Source organism: Thamnophis sirtalis, unplaced genomic scaffold (genome assembly GCF_051295495.1).
Source record: "Thamnophis sirtalis isolate CommonGarterSnake01/CBP01778 unplaced genomic scaffold, rThaSir2_p1.2 scaffold_29, whole genome shotgun sequence".
NCBI lineage: Eukaryota > Metazoa > Chordata > Lepidosauria > Squamata > Natricidae > Thamnophis > Thamnophis sirtalis.
In genome coordinates, this window is record NW_028261409.1 from 250,339 (window position 1) to 274,234 (window position 23,896).

Here is a 23,896-nt window from a genome sequence, read left to right on the forward strand (position 1 = left end):
GCCACGCCCCCTCTGGGCCGAGCTTTTCCCTTGCGCCTGCGCTCTCGGTTCCCTTCAAGCACGGGCGGGGGAGGGAACGTGGATTCAGGAGGCGGGAAACAATGCAGCTGCCTGTCAAAAGCGCATGCAACCACTGCGCATGCGCTTCCCTCCCCGCCTGTCAGTCCGCGCTTCCGTCCATCGCCCCCCCCCCCCCGCCAGCTGATATCGTCCCCCCCCCAAGACCTCCCCCCCCCCCGCTGGAAGAGAGGAAGGGTCCTGCGTGGCTTGGAGATCTGCCTCTTTTTATTCAGAAAAAAACTTTCAAAGCCCGCGAGAGACACACAAAGACACACACAAGCAGTAAAACAATTGAAAAAACCACAGAAGACAACTGGGGGGAGGACGGGGGGGGGGTTGGTGGAGAGACCCCCCCCTCACTTCCGGTTGCTGGAGGCCGTGCCGATGACGCACTCGTTCACCTGCAAGGGAAAAGGGAGGAGGAGGAGGAGGAGGGGGGCTCTCTCTGTGATGTAAACCCACTTGCCCCTCTCCCCCCCCCCACGTGCCCCCACCCCACCCCAAAACAGACTTACCTTCCTAGCGAAGCGGAGGGAGTTCAGGGACTCGCCCAAGTTCTCCTCCAGGGGGGAGATGTTCACAAACATCAGCCTGGGGAGGGGAAGAGGGCAAACGGGGGGGGGGGGGTCCTGTGAGTTTGGGGGGGGGGTCCTAGGCAGAGCCCCCTCCCCTGCTCCCCAGCCCCCACCCCAAAACGCCACTCACATTTTGGAGCTGCCCCCCAGGGAGTTCTGGAGCAGGTAGGTCAGCTTGCTGTTCCGGTAGGGGATGTGGGCCTCCTGCAGAAGGCACGGTGGGGGGGGGTGTTTCAGGTGTTGGGGGAGGCAGCCTCTTCCCCCCCCCCCGGGGTCAGGGGGGGCCCCCGCCTACCTTGTTGCTGAGGGCGGTGATGACCAGGCCCAGGGTGGAGAGGCTGGTGTTGATGGCCTGCGTCTCCTTCAGCCGCTCCCCCGTGGACAGGGACTTGTCCAGCCGCTCGCTGCCCGCCAGGTCCACCAGGCTCAGCACGGCTGCAGGGCCAAGGAGGGCAGGTCAGGGCCTCCCCCTCTCAAGCGCGGGGGGGGGGCTCCACAAGGCCCCCAGAGGAATGGTCTGGCCCCGCCCCCCCTTTGACCTCCGCCCCCCGACTCACAGGAGGTGTGGAGCCCCCGCTTGGCGTTGGTGCCCTCCAGGCGGAGCTGGAAGAGGCTGTGGCTGCGGGAGGAGCGCTCGTTCAGGCTGGTCCTGGCCACGGAGCGGTGGGCCCTGGCCGTGTGCAGCAGCCTCAGGACCTGGCAAGGGAAGGTGGTGGTGGTGGTGAGGGGGCTGCTGGACCGGTCCCAGAAGCCTTGCGGGGGGGGGGGAGCCCCAGGGGGCCTCCTTTGGAGGGAGGGGGGGGGTAGGAGGGCCCTACCTCCTCCTGGGAAGAGACCGAGACGCAGGACAGGTTGGGGACGTGCAGCTCCTCCGTCAGCTGGCTCACGCGGCGGATCTCCAGCTCCCCGTTCTGCTCTGGCCGCAGCACCAGAAGATCCCGCAGTGACTCATTGTAGATCTCCAGGAAGCTGGCTGTGAATTGGTACTGGGGGTGGGGGTGGGGGGAGGAGTTAGCCCTCCCAGGGGAGGCAGGCCGGTTCCTGGCAATGGGGGGCTGGGCCAGGCCCAGAAAACCCCGCGTCCTTTCTGACTTTGCTGGCGGGAGGGTCTGAATGCGGTTCACAAGAGACCTGCAGAGCTCAGGGCGGACCCCCCCTTTGCCCCTCCCACCCTGCCTCACCTTCCACCCCTTGGCCTCCATCTCGCGGGAGGCTGCGAAGATCTGCTGCACGGCTCGAGGGATCATGCCTGCCGTTTCGGGGTTCTGGTCCTCGGGGCCCTCCATGGTGTACGTCTTCCCGCTGCCCGTCTGCCCGTAGGCGAAAATGCAGACATGGTACCCGTCCAAGGCTGACTGGCAGGGAAGAAGGAGAAGAGCGCCCAGGAGGGTGAATGCCTGGCAAGGTGTGTGTGTGTGTGTGTGTGTGTGTGTTGTGCTCCCTAACCCTCTTGCCCCCCCACCTGAACAAGCAGGGAGATCTCCTCAAAGACGCTCTCCTGGGAACTGGAGGGAGGAAACACCCGGTCGAAGGTGAAGTCGTAGTTGATGTCGTCCTTGCGCTCACGGCCCACGTGGGACTGTTGGGGGGGGGGGGAGAGAAAGGGGTCGCTTTGTGAGAGATTTACACACACACACACACACACACCCCTTCCGGCAAAGCTACTTATTCCTCCCCCTGGGCTCATCTCAAAGGCACGCCTGCCTCCATCCCCTTCCTCTCCACAGGTGGGCCACCGGCCTCTCCCCTGCCCCCCTGCGTGTCCGTGTGAGGGGAGGCGAACGTACCTCCTCTGCCCTGGAGAGGACAAGGCCCTTGTTGTTGTCAGCCGGGAAGCGCAGGTGGCTGGCGGCCTTCTGGGCCTGCCTCTCGCTGGCCAGCAAGGGCCGCACTCGGCAGAAGACACGGATGTTCCCCTGGAAGGCCAGAGCAAAGGGGGGAGGGGGGGGGTGTCAGGCAGCCCCTCAGGACAGGGGCATCTCCTCCCTCCCCCCCCACATACAAACAGGCGGCCGCGTCCCCACCTTCAGCTCCTGCAGTGCGTTGTGCAAGCAGCGTCGCTCCATCTCCCCCTGGTGCAGCTGCTCCTCCAGCACCTCCAGCCGGGCCCTCAGCCCCTCGTTCAGCTGCCGTTGCCCCGCCAGGCTCTCTTCGGACAGCAGGAGCTCCTCCTGCGCGGCAAGGAGGGGAGGGGGGTCTTGAGCCTCCTCCTCTTCCCCAGAAGCTTCACACACACACGGACACACACGGACACACACGGAGCCAACCTGGGCCAGTTTACAGTGTTGCAAATGCCTTGAGGCAGCCACAGGAGTCCTGGCCAGTCCGGGTGTAAAAAATGGGTCAAACCCCCCCATATCTCCCCCCCCCACAAGGTTTCCTTGGCCCAGGAAAGGCAGCCGCCACTGAAGGCAGCTCAGGGGTGGCAAGAGGAGGACAGGGAGCCGGTTTGGGGAAGGGCAGCCCCACATGCAGCCTCTGCTCCCACGTCCCATTCCCCACCCCACACACACCTCCCCAGTTATGGATGCAGAGAGCTCTGTGTGTGTGTGTGTGTCTGTCTGTGTGTGTGAGATCTTTATTATGTCACCGAGAGGCAGAGACAGCTGGGCCAAGGCCTCCCCTCCACAATCTCCAGCTGCCCTGACTTTGACACACGGACACAAACACACACACACAAACACGGACACACACACACACACACGGCTGCTCTGGTGCCTGGGTGGAGGCCAAAGGGGAAGCCGTGGACAGGAAGTGAGCCAGGACCCTCCGAGAAGGCCCTGACGACGCCCCTTCTTACCTCTCTGGCCTTCAGCCGGATGGACTGTTCCCGGCTGCCCTCCGTGAGCTCCCGGTTGAGGGCCTCCAGCTGCCCGATCCTCTCGGCTTGGCTCCGGCACCTTCCTTCCAGCCGCTCTTCCTTCTCCAGCAGCTCCGACACTTTCTGGCCGCTCTCCCTGGCCTCCTCTCGCAAGAGCTCCAGTTCCGAAGCCAGGCGGCTGCAGGCGGCCATGGGAGGAAGGGGTCAAGACCAGCCCCCGAGCCCCCCCCCACCCGCGGTCCTCGGCTCAGCCTCCCCCCTCCTCCTCCTCACCTGGCCCGGCCGCCCAGCTCCCCCTTCTGGCTGGTGGCGTCCGTCAGCTCCTGCTGCAGCTCCCCCAGCTGGCTCTTCAGGGACTCGTTCTCCCCCGCCAGGCCCTGGACCCTCTCCTTGTAGCCTCCCACCTTGGCCTGGAGGTCGCTGATCTGCCCCTTCAGGTCCCAGGGGGCTCGCCTTCGCCCCGTTCCCCCCGCAGGGGCTGCTGGGGGTCCTGGGGGGAAGTGGAGGAAAAGCCCTGGTGAGGAAGGGGGGAGGAGCTTAAGAGGCGGGAGAGGTTGGGGGTGGCCTCCCTCACGGCTGCCTTACCTGGCTTGGGAGGCGCCCCAAGAGCCGCCCGGCAGTTCAGCCCTGCAAGCAGAGGGAGAGATTAAGAGGAGCCGCAAGTCTGAAGCCCCCCAACTCTCCCAGGGGGCTCAATTCTTCCTTCCCCCCTAGCCCCCCCCCAATGCCCACCTGTGGAAGAGGCAGCTGGGAGGGCCGCGATGGTCGCCCTGGCCGAGGACCGGCGTCGTCCTGCACGGGGAGAGAGAGGAGCCCTTCAGTGGCGCTCAGAAAGAGACGCGGCCACCCCCTTCCACCTCGGCAGAGCAGAGGGACCCAGGCACCTGGCCGCTCACCGGAGACACGCAGGAGGCCGCGGGGCACTGTGGGAGCCACTCGGGGCCGGGACCCTCCGGCAGGGGCCACACCTGCCGCTGTGCAGGCGCCACTCTTTGCTCCTGGGGCTGGCCCCGTGCGCACCCGTTTCTGCGGGGGAGAAGAGGGTGATCAGGTGGGCCCTGGGGAGACCCTTCCCCCGGGAGACCCCTCCCCTCTGCGCCCCCGTGAGACCCCTCCTCTCCCCTGTGTGCCCCTCAGGCCCCTCCCCCGAGACCCCTCCCCTTCCCCCTGGGATCTCTCATCCCTCGGCCCCCCCCGAGACCCCTCCCCTTCTCGTAAGACCCCTCCCCGTGAGATCCATCCCCTCCCTTATGTGCCCCCCCCCGAAACCTATCCCCTCCCGGTGGAGACCCCTCCCCTCGCCCGCGCGCCCCGTGAGATCCCCTCGCCTCCCCCCAGGAGACCCCACCCCCGCGCGGACCCGAGCCTCACCGGGGGATCCGGGGGCGCGTTCTCGTCCGCCGCGGAGCGCTTTCCCCGCAAGCCCGGCCGGGGCAGCCGGGAGTCTGGGGGAGCCGCATTTGCGGCCAGGTGCTTTCGGGAAGTTGTCCGGTCCATCGCCCGAGGCTCCGGCTTCACTGGCGCATCCGGCGCGGGCGCGATCGACGCCGCACTCTGCATACGCTCAGAGGCACCGAGGACGCCGTTCGCCGCTCGCCGCTCACCCCGCCCCGGCAACGTCTGAAGGATTCGAACCAGCTCCCGTCGGGACAAGCGCGGCCGAGCCAATGGGCGGCCGCCGGCGCGCTCGTCCCGCCCAGCCAGGCGGCCAATCGCGTTCCTGTCCTCTACCCCCCCCCCGCCCTTTGGAAGGCGGGGCCTGAGGGGCTCCTGTGCGCGCGCGCGCGCCTCCCGCCCCGCCTGGAAAGAAGCCCCGCCCTCCCCGCGCGGACGCCAGGCAGGCCGGGACGGAGGGGCGGGGCCACCCCCGGGGGCGGGGACGGAGGGCTCACCCAGGGCTCCGCCCCTCCCCCGACCGAAAGGGGCGGGGCCGGTTCCGTTTGCTCTCCCCGCAGGCAGCAGCCCCACCGGTGCAGCCCCCCCCGCGACCCCCCCGCCGCCGCCACCGGCCCCCCTGCTCCGCCTCCGCCGCCGCCCCCCCCCCGGGGACGCCCGAGGCCGCGCCCGCCCCGCCTGGAGGTCGCTCCATCGGGGCTCCGTCGTCGGCTGCGTCACTGGCGCGGGGGCCTCCCGGCAGCGGCAGGAGGCGATGCGATGGCGAGCGAGCCCCCCGCCGCCTCCGTCCCGCGCGGCACCCGCAGCAGCACCCGCCTGACCTCCGGACCCTGGAAGCGCCCGGCCCGGCCAGCCGCCGCCTCCCCGCCGCCCGGCCCCGCCGCCCCCTGGCCCCGCTTCTGGGAAGGCCAGGACGTTCTGGCCCGCTGGACCGACGGGCTGCTCTACCTGGGCACCATCAAGAAGGTCCGCCCCGCCCTCCCCTCGCCCCCCCCTCCCCTCGCCCCTCCCCCCTCCGCACCTGCCGGGCCCCCTGACGGACCCCCCCCACCTCTTCCCGCAGGTGGACGCCGCCCGGCAAGTGTGCCTGGTGCAGTTCGAGGACGACTCGCAGTTCCTGGTCCTGTGGAAGGACATTAACCCCGGTGGGTGCTGCTCCCCCCCCCCCAAGGGTCCCCCTCCCCCGGCTGGGAAAAGGGGGGAGAAGGGCTGCCCACGATGACCCCTTTCCCTCCGCAGCGGCCGTCCCGGGCGAGCAGCCCTCCTGCAGCGTCTGCCGCTCCGAGGCCTCCAGCCCCGAGAACCGCCTGGTCAGGTGCGACAAGTGCAGCCACGGTGAGCCCCAGAGGGGCGGGGGGGCAATGGGGGGCAGGGGTGGGGCGGGGTGGGGTGTCCGTCCTGCAGGCCCCACTTTAACACCCTCCCCCTCCCGCAGCCTACCACCAGGAATGCCACCTGCCCCGCGTGCTCAGCGACGCCGCCTGGACCTGCCGGCAATGTGTCTTTGCCGTGGCCACCAAGGTGAGAGGGGGGGAGTCAGCTGGGCCCTCTCGTGCCCCCCCCAAGCAACGGCCCTCCTTGGTCCTGCTGACCGGCCGGCCTCGGGGTCTCTGTCCTCCCTGGCCCCACACCCTCCTGCCCGCTCTTGGGGAGGGGGCTCAACCTCAGTTCTCTCTGCCCCCCCCCCGAGCCCGGCCTCCCCCCAGGCGCCTCCCACTTCCCTCTCTCGCCCTGCAGCGTGGGGGGGCCCTGAAGAAGGGGCCCTACGCCAAGGCCATGCTGGGCATGAAGCTGGTACTGCCCTACCAGCTGAAGTCTCTCGACTGGGACGCCGAGCACCTGACCAACCGGCAACAGTGCTACTGCTACTGCGGAGGCCCCGGCGAGTGAGTGCGTGCCCGGCCTGGGGGTGGGGGGGGCAACGGGGGCAGGATGGCAGCCCTACATGAAAGGGGGGAGGAGACGGCCTGGTCCATCCAGGAAGGCTCACCGGGAGTGAGACGGGGGAGAGGGAGCTCAGGTGGGGGGTGCCCTGAGCTGGAGTCGGGGGGGGGGTGGTCTACTCTCAAAGCTTTCGGGGGGGGGGTGTTGAGGCCCCCATTCCGTAGTCTGATCCTCTTTCCCTCCCGCTGGCTCAGGTGGAACCTGAAAATGCTGCAGTGTTGCCGCTGTGGGCAGTGGTTCCACGAGGCCTGCACGCAGTGTCTCAGCAAGCCCCTCCTCTATGGGGACAGGTGAGCCCCCCACCCAGGAGATGTGAGGGGGGGGAATGGGGGAGGGGGCTGACCAGGCACCGCTAACCTCTTGAACCCTGGGCAGGTTCTACGTCTTTGAATGCTGCGTCTGCACTCTGGGCCCCGAGAGCGTCCGGCGCCTGGCCCTGCGCTGGTGAGTCTGGCTGGGGCCGCTGGCGGGGAGGGTTGAGCGTTTCTGGGCTTGTCCAGGGATGTTTGGGCGGCCCTGGGGCTTCAGGGTTTGCGTTTGTGTAGATGCCGCTCCCAGCTGAGCCTTTGGTTGCCTGCGGCCAAACACCACCTCCGCAGGGCCCACTTTCTCAGGGTCCAGAGCCCCAGGCTCGGATGGCAGCTGTCTTCCTCCCCGGCCAGCAGAGGGCGCTTCCCTCCGTCAAGCTCACAAGGGCCGGGGTGGGGGCTGCTTGTTCTGGCTTTGGGGCCTGACGTGGGCGGCCAATTGGCGGGTGCCGTGTGTGAAGGGAACCCGAGCAACCTCAGTGGGAAACCCTGGGGTCGTGGGAGAGAAATTGAGGCCGAGCACTGACCCAGGTTTTAAATCTGGCCGAGAGGGGGGTGTCACAGGGCAAAGGTTGGCCCCACCAGAAGCCCTTGCCAGGTGTGGGCATGGCCTGGGCCTGGCCATGGGCTGGTGGGCGTCTTCCTACTCCAGTATTGGTGCCTCTTAGGGTGGACGTGGCCCACCTCATCCTGTATCACCTGAGCATTTGCTGCAAGAAGAAATATTTCGACTTTGAGCGAGAAATCCTGCCTTTCGCCAGCGAGAACTGGGACAGCCTCCTGCTGGGAGAGGTCAGAGCAGGGCCCGGCTGGGTGTGTGTGTGTGTGATGGGCGGAGGGGGGCACAAGGGGGGGGATTCCCTCCGCTTCCTGCCTACTTTGTGTCGTGGTGGGGTGGACACATAGCCGGTGCCTCTTTTGAAGAACCCGGGGCGGCCCCTTCCCGTCTGCTGGTGGGCCTTCTAGGAGGGGCTGGATGGGGGGGCGCTTGGGCCCCCCGAGAAGCCGATTGATGCTGCTAGGTACCCCTGCCACAAGTGAGGTCCCAGGCTCTGGCCCTTTGCCTCCAAACCCCAGTGGGAATCTGCATGCAGGGCTGGAGGCGGCTACCAACAGGCTGGGGGGTGGGCAATCGGGGCATAGGCACAGCTGCTTCGAGCCCCCCCCTTCAATCCCCAGTGACCTTTGACCCCAGCGGCCACTGCCTTGGAAGGAGGGACTTCCTATAGATCCACCCGAGGGACCACAGGCGTGTGTGGGAAGAGCGTAGCCCCCCTTCAGTGGCCGTGCTCTTCCAGCTGGTTCCACAAGGCGTCCGCCCTGGGGAGGCCATCGTCTTCTGGGCCCTTCGGCTAAACCGGACCCTTTTCTTTGGCCTGGCAACGGGTCCCTGTGGGGAGGGAGAGGCTGTGTTTTACGCAGGCGGCTGTGCAGGGCTGCTGCTCATTGTCCTTGTCCTCCTCGGCCCCTGCAGCTCTCCGAGACACCCAAAGGGGAACGGTACAACCAGCTGCTGACTGCCCTGACCAGCCACAAGGACAGGTAGGCCTCACTCGGGGCGGTCGGGCGCAAAGAACCGGACCCACAAGGGCAAAATTGAAGTGCTGCACTTGGTTGTCCACAGGAATCTCCCCAGACGAGTACAATCGCCTGGGGGAGCCCCGAGGGGAGTCTGGGTCGCAGGAGGGAGCTGTGCTGGTGCACCCCCCCCCATCCCTTCTCTCCTCTGCCCCACAGATTCATCTCCGGGAAGGAAATCAAGAAGCGGAAGGGGCTCTTTGGTCTGCACCTGCGAGTCCCACCCCCGGCCCCCGAGCCACCCCTCCTCTCCGAGAGCAGGTGAGAAGGAGCCCTCTCTGCCCCACTGGCCTCCCCAGCTGTGGGCCTGGGGAGAGAAGGAAGCTGCCCCCCTCCCAGCTCCTTCCCCCTGGCCCCCCTCCGTGCTGCACAGATAAGGAGGGCCCCTTACAGCTTGCTTTCAGGGCAGGGCAGGCGTGGGTCGGGGCCGCAGCCCAGGAGGGACAGGCGCCATCGCCCGAAGGCCCCGGGGGCAGCCTTGAGCACGGAGCAGCGCAGCACCAGGGAGAGGGAGCGGCTGGCCAGGGCCCTCACTCAGGTAAGTGGGGAGTGGGGTGGCGGTGGGGTCCATGCTGCCCCCACCCCCGAGCGGCCCTTCAATGCTGCTTTTGCACAGGAGCTGGTGCAGAGCCCGCTCAGTCCTAACCAGAGCTACAGCGGCTACGGCGGCAGCTGCAGCACATACAACTTCCGCCGAACTGATGCCCGCTGCCAGGACAGGTGAGGCTGTGGCCAGGGGGCACAGAGGGCAGGGACGGTTCGCCAGGCCGGCTCCCTCTTGATGCTCTGCTCTCCTCCCCCCCAGCACTCCAATTCGGATGTTCGCCTCCTTCCATCCCTCGGCCAACACCGCAGGGACCTTGAGGTGAGCAGGGCCACACAGAGGGACGTGTGGGTCCCCACAGCAACCCCCTGGGGCCAAGATGGTGGATCCCATTGGGGAGGGGGGCCTCTGGCCCAGAGGGGCAACCGGTGTGCCTCCTTCCCCTGGTCCAGCCACGACTGAGGTTCTGCATTGGGTGTTGGGCCTCTGCTGCAGTGGCAGGACGTGGTCCCCAATGATTCCTCACAGGCTGGTCCTATCGATAAGGGCTGCAGGCAAGGGGCATCGCGGGGACAGAGACCTGCCCATTGACAGAAACTCAAGAGGCTGGGCAGGAACCTTAACGGGCCAGGGGTGTGTGGGGGAACCCTTGGAAGCCTCTGGGCCTGCCGTGGGGCCACCCTTGCCCACAAAGCAAGGGTTCCCCCTCTGTGTAGAAAGGGGTTGTGCAGGAGTGGTTTTCCCCCCGGGGTGCAAGCAGCCCTTCTGTGGCGCCAGTGAGCGCAGGGCCCGAGGTCCCCTTGCAGGTTCCCTTTGCGAGGGGCCAGTCCCCACACCTGCTCCCTCTCTCGAGAGGCCCTCAAAGGGTCCCTCGGCTGAGCGGCCAGGAGACCCTCCCCAGGATCAGTGCTTCTGCAGGAGGGCCACCCAGAGTCGGGGGCCGTCCCGAAAGAGAAGCCCCGGCACGCTGGCAGTCCCGTACACCGGCTTCTTCCCCTGAGTCCGGTCACAGGACCCGAACCCCACCTGGGCAGGAAGGTCCCCAAAGCAGCCGGGGTGCCCACCGCCACTTGCTCCGGTCCTGGCCATGCCACCACGCAGGGTACTGAAACTGCCACAGGATGTCTGTGGAGCTGGGCTGCCCGTGTTCTGGATGGGACGCACCCAACGGCTGACGGGGCTCCGAGGTACACCCAGGATAGGGATTGGCCAGACCCCTCCCCCCTTCCCCTTCCCGCCGGGGCTGGGAAGCCTCCGCAGAGGGGCCCCGTCTGTCGGGGTGAGGCCACTGGCCCTCTGTGGTGGGAGGGGCCGGCAGTAACCACTCCTCCTTCTCTTGCAGCAGGGGCGGTGAGCCCCCCCTTGACCCTTGCGTGGCAGCTACCCCCGCCACAGAGCAGCAGATTCCGGAGCGCCCTGCCCCCGCCTTCTTGCCCTGTCCGATGCCTCCCCTCAAACGCCGAGCCGTGCCCCCTCCCCCCGCCATGCCCTCCGCCCTCTGCGCCCCGTCCAGCAGCAGCTACTTTGGGGCGATGGGCCAGCTGGCACGGGGGGAGGCCGTCCGCATCCTGGCCCGGCGCATCGCCACAGACGGCACAGTCCAGTACCTGGTGGAGTGGGACGGGCGAGGCATGTTCTAGGCTGCCTGCTGGCGGAGTGCGAGGCCCCTCCTGCAGCCACAAGGACCCCCCACCCCCGATTTCCACAGAAGGAAGGGTATCTGGGGACCCCAGGAGAGGAACCCTGGCCGGAGGACCCTGCCACCTGCGCTCCCCCCACCCCTCCTCACCATCCCGTGGAGCGAAGCCCGAGTTCGTTTATTTTTGTACTGTTTCTGAGTAAAGTTTTTAGGGAGAGCGCTGAGAGGGGCAGGGCGTGGCTCCCCTGGACGGAGGGGTCTGCCTGCCCCCCTCCCCCACTGTTGACTTCTTTCAAGAGGCCGCTGCTCCTTCCCACGTCCCCCCTCCCGTTCACAGCCAGAGGCTGAATAAAGAGCTTCAGTGAGACTCGGCTGCCGCAGTTTCTTCCAGGGTGGGGCCCCAGCCGGGCTGCCAAGGGGGGTCCGCCCAGCCCCCATCCCCGGTCCCACACAACCCCCAAGATGCGAGGAGCACCCCCCCCGGAGCCCGCAGGACAATTGCAGACAGAAGCCGGAGCCTGAAAGTCCCCCCCGGGGGGGGGGCTTTATTGTGGGCACAGGCTGGTCAAGGGCCCCCTCACTCGGGGGGCACGGCCTCTTCCACCCATCGCAGGTACGGGGGGTTTCCCTGCTGGATGGGCACAGAGATCACCTCGGCCACTTCGTAGGGATGCACCGACCTGCAAGCCAAAGGGGGGAGGGGAGATGTAGTCACCGAGTGTTTCCCCCCATCACCCCCCCCCCGTATCTGCCTGAAGGGAGGGGGAGCTTCCTCTGCCTTACCGGACGAACTCCGCCAGAGCCGAGACCCGGGAGCTGCGGGTTTTGATCATCTGTAGTGGGGGGGTGGGGGGTGGGGGGGGGTAAGAGAACAACCATGATGGAATCTGTAGCCATGGCTCTGTGAAGCTGGAGCCCCCTCCCCAATTCCTCAGCCAAACTGCCCCTATGGGTGCCACACGCAAAGCCCAACACACCTTGGGCTCACCCAGTTGGGGTTTCAAGCCCCCTTGGGTGGGCGAAGGGGGGGGGGGGCAATGGATTGGGGGAGGGGATTCAGGACACACATCCACTTGGTCACCTGGTGGGGGCACAGGAATGGGGATGCAGGGCTCCCACCTCCCCCCACCAGCAAGAGTGGGGTGAAGGCGGGCTTTCCTCCCTTGGGGGAGCCAGGAAAGGCATTGCCTTCTTTGCCGCCCCCCCCCGCCCCTCCTGCGCCCGTCACTCACCAGCAGCACCTCTGCGTCCTCCTCAATGGCGCCCTTCCACCGGTAGCTGCAAGAGACAGGGGAGGGGGAGCTGAGCCCGGGACACCACCACCCCCCCCCGGCCCTCTCCCCCCCCCAGCAGCCCCCCTCCCCCGGGAGACTCACATGGAGGTGACCTGGGGCAGGACGTTCACACAGGCCGCCAGCTGCTTCTCCACCAGGGCCCTGCAGATACCAACCATCAGGCACCAGCAGCCCCCCTCGACCCAGAAGACCCAGCCCCCCCTTGACCCTCAGGGACCCCCAAGGAGACCCCCTCGACCCCTGTCAGCCCCCCCCCAGCAGCGCCAGCCCCCCTTCACCCTCAGGGACCCCCAAGGAGACCCCCTCGATCCCTGGCAGCCCCTCCCAGCAGCCCCAGCCCCCCTTCACCCTCAGGGACCCCCAAGGACACCCCCTTGACCCCGTCAGCCCCCCCACCCAGCAAATCCAGCCCCCCTTCACCCTCAGGGACCCCCGCGACCCCTGGCAGCCCCCCACCCAGCAGACCCAGCCCCCCTTGATCCTCAGGGACCCCCAAGGAGACCCCCTCGACCTCTGCCCCCCCCGTCAAGCAGATCCAGCCCCCCCTCGACCCCCAGCAGACTCCGCCCCCTCCCTCAAGCCCCCCCTCGGCCTCCCAGCCAGCAGACCCCCCCCCGGCGCTGCCCCCGCCCACCTGGCGATGTCCTTGGCCACCGTCTCGTTGGGGCAGGTGACGAAGGCGGCCGAGAGGAGCCCCGGGGCCGGCGGAGAAGGAGGAGGCTCGGCCGCCATGGAGGAGGAGGCGGAGGAAGAAGAAGAAGCGGAGAAGAGGCGTCCGGAGAGCCGCTGCAGCGCCGGGACCATCAGCAGCGCCAGCAGCAGCGCCGCCGCCACCTGCGCGGAAGGGAGGGAGGGAGGGAGGGAGGGAGGCGGGTGGGGGTCGCGGAGGAGCAACAACCCCCCCCACCCACACCCAGACCCCCACCCCCACACCGGCGCGGCCCTTACCCCGCATGCGCCCCTCTGCCCGAGCATGGAGACCCTCGCCCCGCAGAAGACCCCCCCCCCCTCGCTGCACCGGCCGGGGCCGCCTCGGAGGCTCCGCTACCTGCTTCCTGTCGCGTCCGCCGCTCGGCCCGACGGGGCCCCTCCCCCGCCACGAGGTTGCGCGGCCAGGAGGAAGCCCCTCCCCTTCCTTAGGGCTCCGCCCCGTCCCCTCCCGCGGAGGCTGCCTCGGTCGGAGAGCCGCCTCCTTCGCTCGCCCGGAGCAGCGGTTGCAATAAAGCCACCCTGAGCTTTGTGGGGTGACGCCCCCACCCCAAACACCAGCCCCATGGCCGCCCTGCCCCCGCCCCCCTCCCCCCCAACGCTGGCTCTCCCATGGGGGGGAGGGGGCGAAGCAGAGCCCCCCTCCCCTCCCATGGACCCCCGGGTTGCCCCGGAGCCGCCCCCCCTCCTCTTGCCGCCCAGCCCTTGGCTCCGCCGGCTGCCCTGGAGGCTGAAGCGGGCCCACCGGACTCGCCCTCCCCATGCAGCCCCCTTGGCTCCTCCCGGCCAATGCCGCCCCCGGGGGGCTGTTGTGGGGGTGGGGCTGTTAGCGGAGTCTCAGAGGGACCCCTCCCCGTTTGAGAATGGGGAAAGCCCCCCCCCCGTTTCCCCCTTTCCCGGCTCTCCTCTGGGTCGGGGGTTGGGAGGGAGGGTGCTTGTCCCTCCAAAGGCATAGCTGGGTGGGGGTCTCCCCGGACCTTTTGGCTTCTGGCTTTGGGGGCGCCCCCACATACCCCACCCCTCCCCAAACTTCTGGGCCAGACCTTCTGTTTCCCCCCCCCTCTGCTGCTCAGGAGTGGCTGCTGGAGACTGCCTTGATGGGGGGGGGCTTTTCCCTCCCTGAAGAGACCCCTCCTCATCTCTCCCTTGGGGAGCAAAATGTACCTTTTCTTCTCTCTCTATCTTGGAAATTGATATATGGCCACCAACCTCAGGAATGTGACCCCGGGCATTAGAAAGAGGAAGAGAAGCTCCCTCTGTGGAGGTTGGGGGTCTCTTGGGAGGGCCTGGGTACCCCCCCCCTTCATTCCTAGAGGGGTTGCGTTCTGGTCCAGTCTTAACATATTACCATATTACCCTTTGTTGGCTCTGCTTTGTCTTTTTTGTGTTATCTTAGATCAGGGAGGGTGTGCAAACTTTAAGACTTGTGGACTTCAGCTGGGGAATTCTGGGAGTTGAAGTCCACAAGCCTTAAAAGTTCCCTAGTTTGGAGACCCCCGATCTAAGATCGCCCCAGTTGGGCTGCATCGGTGGGATCACTGTGGGTTTTACTATCTGTTCATCTATAATTTCTTTCCTGCCTTTCTTATTTTTACAAATAACCCAAGGCGGCGAACATATCAACACGCCTTCCTCCTCTTTATTTTCCCCACAGTAGCAACGACCCTGCGAGGTGGGTTGAGGCTGTGAGAGAATGGCAGGGTCACCCAGCCGGCTTTCAGGGCTAAGGCCGGATTTGAACTCAACAATTTTTAGCTTGGTAACCATTTAAACCAAACTGGCTCTGTTTTCTGTGTTTTTAAGGATTTTGTTTTGTGTTGTCTGCTGTCCAGAGTCTGCTGGAGTTGGGCGGCTATGATACATTTTAATATTTATCTCCTTTATTCATTAAACAAGAAACTCAGCCAACTGAACATTCAAAAATGCATCACAAATACCACTGACTGGTGCTAATGGTTGATACGGTTTGCTGCCGGCGTCCTAGGTCTCAACCAAGGACCTTCTTAAGATATAAGATGTAAGCACAGTGTCTTGCAGTTCCTCTGGTGTTTATTGCAGGAAGCTGCCATTTGTGGATGTATAATTGTAAAATCCTTGGACATGGTGCCAAGTGCCCCGATGAGAATGGGCATCACTCTTAACATGCTTCATCCATAGCCGTGTGGTTTCGATGGCCAGGTCGCCATATTTCATTATTCTTTCTAGTTCTTTTTCTTTGATTCTGGCATCTCCAGGAACAGCGATATCAATGAACTCTACACTTCGGCCCTCTACAAATCGTGGTATCTGGGGTGTTGGGCTCCTAATGACGATCCGTTTGTATTTCGAAGGTCCCACAAGATCTTCACCTTCTCTTTTTCGATAACTTTTTCCACTTTATGTTCCCATGACTTTCTGGATACGGGTAAATCATATTTTTTACGTAATGACCAGCGGATTAATTTAGCAACTTGGTCATGTCTAGATTTGAAATCAGTTTGTGCGATTTTGTTGCATTTATATATTAAATGTGAAAGAGTTTAGACTTTTGTTATTGCAAAGTCGGCAGTTTGGGTTGTGAGTGGATTTTTTTTTAATTGAAAATTTTTGAAAAAAAGACTTTTACAAATATTTACCTTCCCTTCCCCCCCCCCGAGCCCAACCCCCCCCAACTACCCCCCCCCGACTTCCCAGAACAGATACAGGGTATAAATCTTTAACAAAGATATTCTAAAATAAACTTAAAGAAAGTTAGTATCATCTTTCATTTGAGCTTTAACTCCTCTTTTGTTAGGCTAACTCTAAACAGATTATAACATTCCTCGCTTTTTCAGTCATAAACTCTCTGGAGTTTCTTAGTCCCATATTTATTTTGAATGTAATCAATCCATCTTTTCCACTGCAGTTTATGTTTCTCATCTGAGTGATCCTTGAGGTATGCTGATATTTTAGCCATCTCTGCTAAGTTTGTTACTTTTAACGTCCATTCTTGAACAGTAGGCAAATCTTCCTTCTTCCAGTATTGCGCCACCAACAGTCTTGCTGCCGTTGGTAGGTTCAAAATCAAGTTAGTCTCTATAACAGTACAATCAGTAGTTATACCTCCATTTGTTGTTAATATGAAGTCAATCCTGGAAAAAGATTGATGTCTATCAGAAAAGAATGTAAAGTCCTGTTCTCTTGCATTTCTTTCTCGCCAGATGTCTCTTAGCTCCATATCATCCATCATATCGAAAAAAGACTTAGGTAACTTCGCTCGCGTTTGGATGTTTTGCAGAAGACCCTTCTTGTCTTTCTTGGTATCCAGAACACCGTTCCAATCACCCATCAATATGCAAGATCTATAGTCCCACTGGATTAACTTAGTATGGAGCATTTTGTAAAATTTGTCTTCTTGATTGGGAGCATATATTCCCATTAAAAGCACCTTTTCGCCTTCTAATACCAGTTCTATTACAATATATCTTCCTTGGGAATCTGCTTCAATTAATTCAGCTTTCATGTCCTTTCTTAAGTATATAACCATACCATTTTTCTTCTCCAAGGCGGAAGCTGCAAAGTGTTGTCCAAGTCTTGTATTGATCAAATATTTCTGGTCAGATAATCTAATATGTGTCTCTTGCAGGCAAATTATGTCAGTCTTAAATTGTTTCAAATAATGATTTATTTTCTTCCTTTTCTGTGGGGAATTTAAGCCATTAACGTTCCAGGTTAAGAACTTAGTTGTCATCTTTAGCTCCTGAAGCTTTTTAAGAGCCATCTGAAAATCCTGTAGTTTGGCTTTCGGCCTGGCTCCTCCCACCGCTTCTGAGCTGAAACCTGTGATTTCTTGAACCGTTGCGTGTGTTTGTTGCGAAGCTTGTTGCCTTTTTAACTCTTGTTCCATACGCCTAGTGACCATGCGGGTTTGCCTTTGCTCCTTCACTCCTTCTAGTTCTGAGAGAGGAAGTTGGTCCAACCTTAATGATCCTTGGATATCTTGCTGTTTGCTCTGTCCTTCTTGTTCTCTTTCTCCGGGTCCAGGAGGGGGAGGATGTCCAGCCTTCAGTATATTATTATAAAAATCTTGAGCCTTCCATACTGAGTTAAGACGATATCTTTGTCCCTGGTAATTAACTGCTAACCCAGCTGGAGCTTCCCATCTGACCTGTAACTGATGGTTTTTGAGCCCATCCACTAAAAAGGCATAATCTTTCCTTGATCTCAACATTTTGGGTGGTATTTCCTTCAAGACAGTCACCTCCTGACCTCCAATTTGCAACTTGGTTTTGTAAGACTCTTGCAATATCAAATTCCTCGTATCTCTCGTGGCAAAATACACCACAATGCCCCTTGGGAGTTGTTTTTGTCTGGCAAGCCAGGAATTAATACGACATATCTTGTCAATTTGCCAATCGAAATCCCCTCCTGGCCGTCCCATCAATTGATCAAAAGCTTTTGAGAAGATCTGCTTCAAATTTCCTTGGTTTTTCTCTTTATCCTTAAAGCAAATTCCATCTGTCTGTACTGCAACATTATACTTTCATTTTCTGCATCATCAACCTTACGTTGGACCACATCAATTTTCGTTAACAGGTTAATATTGGAGTCACTGAGATCTTCCAATTTGTCCTCGATTCCTGATACATAGCCAGATGGGCATTTAAAAGCCTCTAAAATATCGTCTCTAATTTCTTGATTACGAATCTGGACTTGTTTTGTTTTATTTGTTTTATTGAACACTTATAGGCCGCCCTTTTCCCTGAGGGGACTCAGGGCGGCTTACAATAATGAGGGAGGGGAGTGCAAGACAAGACATAAAAGAAAATGTGAATAAAAAATAATTAACAATAAAAAACCCAACATTCATTCAACATTCGGGAGGGGCAAGAGTAAAGTCTTATCCCCAGGCCTGACGGGATAGCCAGATCTTGAGGGCTGTGCAGAAGGCCTGGACGGTGGTGAGGGTGCGGATCTCCACGGGGAGATTGTTCCATAGCGTCGGAGTTGCAACTGAGAAGGCCCTCCTCCGCGTAGTCGCCAGTCGGCACTGACTGGCGGATGGAATTCGGAGGAGGCCTACCCTGTGTGATCTGATGGGACGCAGGGAGGTAATTGGCAGAAGGCGGTCTCTCAAATAGCCAGATCCACTACCATGGAGCGCTTTATGGATGGTAAGTAGGACCTTGAAGTGCACCCGGAGATCAACAGGTAGCCAGCGCAGCTCACGGAGGATCGGTGTTATGTGGGCGAACCGCGGTGCGCCCACGATCACTCGCGCGGCCGCATTCTGGACTAGCTGAAGTCGCCGGATGCTCTTCAAGGGCAGCCCCATGTAGAGTACATTGCAGTATTCCAGCCTAGAGGTCACAAGGGCTCGAGTGACTGTTGTGAGGGCCTCCCGGTTCAGGTAGGGCCGCAACTGGCGCACCAGGCGAACCTGGGCAAATGCCCCCCTGGTCACAGCTGACAAGTGATGGTCAAAACTCAGCTGTGGGTCCAGGAGGACTCCCAAGTTGCGGACCCTGTCTGAGGGGTATAAATTTTGCCCCCCCAGCCTGATTGATGGGACATTAGCCAAATTGTTGGGAGGAAAACACAACAGCCACTCGGTCTTTTCCGGGTTGAGTACCAGTTTGTTAGCTCTCATCCAGTCTTTAACAGCCTCAAGGCCCCGGTTCATCACGTCCACCGCTTCATTGAGTTGGCACGGGGCGGACAGATACAACTGTGTATCGTCCGCATATTGATGGTATTTTATCCCGTGCCTCCGAATGATCTCGCCCAGCGGTTTCATGGACTGTTGTAATATAGTTCCTTGTGTAGGTGTGTGTTAATGAGTGAATTCATAACTTCTTCTGACAATTCCTTAAAAGCAACAGATCTTTTCCTGTATTTTAATTTCCATCGCAGCTGCATGATTTTTTTAAAGCCTCAAATAAAGCCACAGTTCATTCTTTTTTTAAAAAAATTATTTATTTATTTATTTCCAAAACAAACATATATTGTAAAAAGTATATCAGCTGGTTACAAAAAGCTTTTGTGCATCTCTTCCACCATCATCAAATATAATTCATATTAATTCAAATATCTTAACTCAAATATTTACTATATTAACATCATCATACCTCCACTTTTATTTGACTACAGTTATTTAAACATCCTTCCTCCTTAAGTATACCAAGATTCAATCCATAACCACATGCTGGCATTTCATTTACTTATTTATAAAATCCTCCATTAACATTAAGTCCTCATATCCTGTTTTAGCTAAACATCCATAATATTTAATACCAAAGTTTTCTAATCCTCCATGTATATAATTTATTATCATTATCCTTTCTTTATTTAACTATATCCTATATCGTAGCATTTTCCCCCTATTAGTTAAAATTTAACTGTATATAGTTTTGGTTTTTAATGATAATTATTATTGTTATTAATAATCTTTATATATAGTCCAAAAATATTTCTAACCTTCCCTTCTCATATCCAGTTATTACTTATCATAACAACTCAACATTGTATACATTACTATCATTATCAATTTTTATTTAACTATACCTATTACCAATGGATTTAACTAAGATTAGTTAATTTTGAATTATACTCTTCCATCTATCAACCTGTATCTCTCCAATATATCCCTCCCCCCACCCGACCCCCTGACACCCCACCTCCTCCCCCCCCGACTTCCCAGAACCCGTACATGGTATAGATTTTTAACAAACACAGTCTAAAATCTATTGAGAAAAAAGAAATAAAAAAATTAATAACATCTCTACATTGATCTTAGCTTCTTCTTGCTAAGCTAACTTTAAACAATTTAAATCATTCCTGACCTTAAGCATAGGCTAACTGGAATTTCTTAGTCCCGTATTTATTTTGTATATAATCAATCCATTTTTTCCAGTCTCGTTTATATCTCTCATTTGAGTGATCTTTAAGATATGCCGATATTTTAGCCATCTCGGTTAAATTTGTGCCTTTCAATGTCCATTCTTGAGTTGTAGGCAGGTCTTCCTTCTTCCAGTATTGCGCCACCAACAGTCTTGCTGCCGTTATTAGGTGCAGAATCAAGTTAGTCTCTACCGCTGTAAAGTCAGTACATATACCTAGTAAGAATAACTGAGGAGTAAACTTTATCCTTCTTTTGAAGATATTTTGCATAATCCACCATATTTTAACCCAGAATGCCTTAACCTTTTGGCAAGTCCACCATATATGGAAATATGTAGCATCGAGAGAACCACATCTCCAACATTTGGGTTGTAAATTCGGATACACAGAAGCCAGCTTTTTAGGATCTAAATGCCATCTATAGAACATCTTGTAAAAATTTTCTCTCAGGTTTTGAGCTTGTGTAAATTTCACATTTTTTACCCAGATTCTTTCCCATGTATCCAACATTATTGGTTCTTCAATATTTTGAGCCCACTTTACCATACAATCTTTAACTAACTCTGTTTCCAAATCTATCTGTATTAATACATTATATATCCTCTTTATATGCATTAAACTTTGATCTCTTATTTGTTTAAATAAGTTGTCCTCAATTTGGACAAAACCAATTTTTTGATCTATTTTCCACTGGGCCTGTAATTGCCCATACTGGAAGCATGTTTGAACTACCTTCTCCTCTTTTAATACCTCTAAGGATTTTAATTGTAGTACCCCCTTTTCCAAAATAAGAAGCTGTCTATAAGTAATTCTATCCTGTTTTTGTGCTATATTTATATTTTCAATTGCATGTCTAGGAATTGCCCACATAGGTATCTTATCATTTAATTTATGTTGATATTTTTTCCAAACCCGCAGTAAAGCAGTTCTTAAAATATGACTTTTTAAAGTTTTTGTCCAGTTTTTTGTTAAATAACAAGTAAGCATGCCAACCATATACCACTGAAGCATTCGCAAGTGAAAGCAGACTACAAAGGGAACAGCTGTACAATCTTATCAGATCTTAAGCCAGAACAGCCAAGCAATAAAAGTGTCAAGATGTAAACAGTCAAATTGTAGTCAATTAGTTTACAGCCAGCTTACAGAGAATCAGAAGAAATGTTGGAGTGATCTATCCGTTTGAAAAGGTTTACTTAGAATCAATCCACGTGAATAACATTTAAAGAGTAAGATAAGCACTGTCCAAAACCATTAAAAAGATCAAAATCACCGCTAGGTTCTTCTATTCTTTAATTTAAATTAGTTTTAAAAATTTTTAGGCAGTCCGTTTTTCTTTAAACAATAAAAGGTTCTTACCAGCTGAAAAAACTTCTTCTTCAAATTGCCCTGATTTTGTCTTAAAAGACTGGGATTTTTACTACCAGACGAAGACTTTAAACCTGCTTTTCTTGGAGATTTTGCGATATCCCAGAGATCAGCAAGATGTAATCTTCCTGTTCACCATCTCTTCGGGATGATTTAGGTCCATTAGAACCACCCAGCAATAAAAGTATCGAGTGCGATCTCAGAGCTTTGAGATCGCACGTCGTCTCGTCACGGCATCCAGGCTCTGCCCCCCGACACAATTCTTTTTGCAGTTATTTCTCGAGTCAAAAGTTCCCCAGCAGGAGTAGGAGGGGGTTGGGAGGGGAGTAATGACTGTAATTTAGATGCCGGAGCAGGTGAACTGCCTGCGCTCTTTGAGGCGTTTGATTTATGCTTAGAGGCCATTTCTCATTTAATCTTCTCTTGCACCCAGTTACTAAATCCAGACAAGTCGCTTGTTCCAATAATTACCTATGTAGTTTACTAATAAATCACCACTGGTTTAATGATCTTTAGATGGTCTTGAACTCTATAATAGATTAAGCTCTGTGAAAATCTGTAATATCACAGGATAACCACGCCTACAAAGCTGTTCGGCGCCATCTTTGTCTTTGTCTTGCTGCCACGAAGTTTGTCAGAAGGATTTTTTAAAAAAAAAAATGGAGTTAAAGACTGTAATACATACAATTAGAGGTTCTCCGGTATCTGTCTGCCCGTGTTGGAATCAGGTATAAATCAATCATTGAGCTGAGGGTGGACGTATGCCTTCGTTCTGCAAAAAGGCAGAAAAAATCCTTGGCGCGGAGAATTCACTGGGTCATAGGGCGGCTCAGACCTTCCATGCCCCAGATTTATGTTCTGGGAGAGGTTGAATGCAGCATTTCCCAAACACAGCTTCTCACCCCTCCTCCTATGCCCGAAGGAGAGGTAATCAAACTGTCAAACAGTTGATGGATGCTGTTTAGACAGCTTAACGCAGCCAAGGGTCCGTAGCTGTTAAAAACGAAACAACTCCTGCAGGTAACGCCCAAACTGGAAGTGTCCGGTTGTGAGTGGATTTTTGTATCTTCGCTTTCATGGCCTTAGTTTGTAGTGCTTGTTCTTGAGAAACCAGTATTAAATCTTTGGTTTCTTTCTTGATAGTTCCCATCTTAAGCCATGTCCATGTTGTTGTTGTTGTTATCTCACTTACTTACTGCTCAAGAGGAAGCTATTTGAACCAATACAATCAAGGCCTGAATTGAAAAAAATTACCAGATGATTCAAAGTGCGTGTTTATTTATTTATAAAATTTATGTTGCCACCTTCTTGCACATGGCAACCCAAGGCCACTTACGAGGGAAAGAAAAAAGGAAAAACATTGTCAGAAAAGCAGAAGAAAAAAGTAGCTCATACACTCCTCTTGTGCAAGAAGATCACAAAAAACTATTATATGCAATGACATAACACAGTTGCCAAAGTCATTCAGTGCAACGTCTGTAAAAATGATCCTGCAACCGAAATGAAAAATTGGCCGTAAAATAAGAGTTTAAACAAGTAGTCAAAAATAGCAATAGCAGTTAGACTTATATACCGCTTCATAGGCCTTTCAGGCCTCTCTAAGCGGTTTACAGAGAGTCAGCATATTGACCCCAACAATCCGGGTCCTCATTTCACCCACCTCGGAAGGATGGAAGGCTGAGTCAACCTTGAGCCGGTGAGATTTGAACAGCCGAACTACAGAACTGCAGTCAGCTGAAGTAGCCTGCAGTGCTTCATTTAACCACTGCGCCACCTCGGCTCTTCACGAATAAGCAAGTTAAAATATTGTGGGATTTCGGAATACAGACTGATAAAGTCTTGGCTCACAACTCAGCAGGTTTAACTGTGGTTGAAAAGGATGAAACCTGATTAATGCATGTGTGGCACTACCAAAGTAGCTACGGTAATTAGAAGCCCTGATGATGTTATCTAGCTGGGTAATGAAACGTCTGCAAGAAAACCACCAAGCCCAGAGAGGACCAAGGGCCCCACTGAAACATTAGGCACAGGGCTTCCCAAATTGGGCAACTTTAATACGTGTTTAATAGCAATAGCAATAGCAGTAGACTTATATACCGCTTCATAGGCCTTTCAGGCCTCTCTAAGCGGTTTACAGAGAGTCAGCATATTGCCCCCAACAATCTGGGTCCTCATTTCACCCACCTCGGAAGGATGGAAGGCTGAGTCAACCCTGAGCCGGTGAGATTTGAACCGCTGACCTGCTGATCTAGCAGTAGCCTGCAGTGCTGCATTTAACCACTGCGCCACCTTGGCTCTTGATACAAATACAAATTAATACAAATTCCCCAGCCACTTGAAGTCCACACGTCTTAAAGTTGCCAAGTTTGGGGATCCCTGCTTTAGGCTCTTGGGAAGATCTTGAACGTGGATCGTCCCCAGCTAAGAATCTGGCGGCTGTGACTTCACGCTGTTGCGAACAGATATTATTAAACATATCCATTATTATTAAAAATAGCAACTTTGAAATTTCTCACTGCTCGGGTAGCTAATGCAGTCCAGCAGCCTCTACTGGTAGTCCTCACCTTACGACCAATTGCTTAGCAACTGGCCGAAGCTCTGACAGACCTACCTGGAAGGGGGTTACTTACGACCCAGATTTGAAATTCCACTAGTTGTGTGTGTGTGTGGGTGGGTGTTTAATTACATAAAGTCACTCTGGCTGCTCTGCAACTGCCCTGCATTTACAGTCATTTATAATATTGTGCGGCCACGTGGCTCCATTTAAAAACAGGCTTGTCAAAAACCTGCATCGGCTTCCAGTTTT

General features: G+C 56.7%; 3 protein-coding genes across 5 annotated transcripts; 1 reads left to right on the top strand and 2 right to left on the bottom strand.

Moving 5' to 3' along the window:
- Window positions 1–263: 263 nt before the first annotated feature.
- Window positions 264–5,168, bottom strand: KIFC1 (kinesin family member C1). The gene is made up of 16 exons (XM_087703152.1): window positions 4,828–5,168; window positions 4,353–4,482; window positions 4,189–4,248; window positions 4,042–4,083; window positions 3,730–3,946; window positions 3,436–3,634; window positions 2,660–2,806; window positions 2,423–2,551; window positions 2,098–2,214; window positions 1,817–1,990; window positions 1,454–1,621; window positions 1,193–1,331; window positions 931–1,070; window positions 766–839; window positions 576–651; window positions 264–461 (listed from the first exon to the last, which is right to left on the bottom strand). The coding sequence occupies exons 1-16, from the start codon at window positions 5,014–5,016 to the stop codon at window positions 417–419; spliced, it is 2,046 nt and encodes a 681-aa protein (XP_087559278.1). The 5' UTR covers window positions 5,017–5,168; the 3' UTR covers window positions 264–416.
- A 251-nt stretch (window positions 5,169–5,419) lies between these two features.
- Window positions 5,420–11,006, top strand: PHF1 (PHD finger protein 1). Of its 2 annotated transcripts, none has more exons than XM_087703155.1 (14): window positions 5,420–5,817; window positions 5,915–5,996; window positions 6,091–6,186; window positions 6,287–6,372; window positions 6,589–6,737; window positions 6,990–7,085; window positions 7,171–7,239; window positions 7,772–7,895; window positions 8,578–8,645; window positions 8,841–8,942; window positions 9,075–9,219; window positions 9,298–9,401; window positions 9,487–9,546; window positions 10,571–11,006. In XM_087703155.1, the coding sequence occupies exons 1-14, from the start codon at window positions 5,611–5,613 to the stop codon at window positions 10,863–10,865; spliced, it is 1,683 nt and encodes a 560-aa protein (XP_087559281.1). In that variant the 5' UTR covers window positions 5,420–5,610; the 3' UTR covers window positions 10,866–11,006. The 2 variants fall into 2 exon arrangements, with proteins under 2 accessions (XP_087559281.1, XP_087559280.1); XM_087703154.1 differs by having other exon boundaries at window positions 5,437–5,817; window positions 10,568–11,006.
- A 381-nt stretch (window positions 11,007–11,387) lies between these two features.
- On the bottom strand, window positions 11,388–13,303 carry CUTA (cutA divalent cation tolerance homolog). Of its 2 annotated transcripts, none has more exons than XM_087703159.1 (6): window positions 13,208–13,303; window positions 12,794–12,993; window positions 12,241–12,300; window positions 12,097–12,142; window positions 11,648–11,697; window positions 11,388–11,544 (listed from the first exon to the last, which is right to left on the bottom strand). In XM_087703159.1, the coding sequence occupies exons 2-6, from the start codon at window positions 12,961–12,963 to the stop codon at window positions 11,442–11,444; spliced, it is 429 nt and encodes a 142-aa protein (XP_087559285.1). In that variant the 5' UTR covers window positions 12,964–12,993; window positions 13,208–13,303; the 3' UTR covers window positions 11,388–11,441. The 2 variants fall into 2 exon arrangements, with proteins under 2 accessions (XP_087559285.1, XP_087559284.1); XM_087703158.1 differs by lacking the exon at window positions 13,208–13,303 and adding an exon at window positions 13,108–13,149.
- Between the last annotated feature and the right edge of the window lie 10,593 nt (window positions 13,304–23,896).

Bases quoted from the DNA above. Each gene is read 5' to 3' on its own strand.
- KIFC1 (XM_087703152.1), bottom strand. From the start codon at position 5,016: ATGCAGAGTGCGGCGTCGATCGCGCCCGCGCCGGATGCGCCAGTGAAG. The intron at 2,807-3,435 runs GTAAGAAGGGGC...CTTGCCGCGCAG, and splicing joins TCCGGCTGAAGGCCAGAGAG to GAGGAGCTCCTGCTGTCCGA. The intron at 1,991-2,097 runs GTGGGGGGGCAA...CTTCCCTGCCAG, and splicing joins AGATCTCCCTGCTTGTTCAG to TCAGCCTTGGACGGGTACCA.
- PHF1 (XM_087703154.1), top strand. From the start codon at position 5,611: ATGGCGAGCGAGCCCCCCGCCGCCTCCGTCCCGCGCGGCACCCGCAGC. The intron at 7,086-7,170 runs GTGAGCCCCCCA...AACCCTGGGCAG, and splicing joins CCCCTCCTCTATGGGGACAG to GTTCTACGTCTTTGAATGCT. The intron at 7,896-8,577 runs GTCAGAGCAGGG...CGGCCCCTGCAG, and splicing joins ACAGCCTCCTGCTGGGAGAG to CTCTCCGAGACACCCAAAGG.
- CUTA (XM_087703158.1), bottom strand. From the start codon at position 13,134: ATGCTCGGGCAGAGGGGCGCATGCGGG. The intron at 12,301-12,793 runs GTGGGCGGGGGC...TGGTATCTGCAG, and splicing joins GTGGCCAAGGACATCGCCAG to GGCCCTGGTGGAGAAGCAGC. The intron at 11,698-12,096 runs GTGAGTGACGGG...CCCCCACTACAG, and splicing joins AGGACGCAGAGGTGCTGCTG to ATGATCAAAACCCGCAGCTC.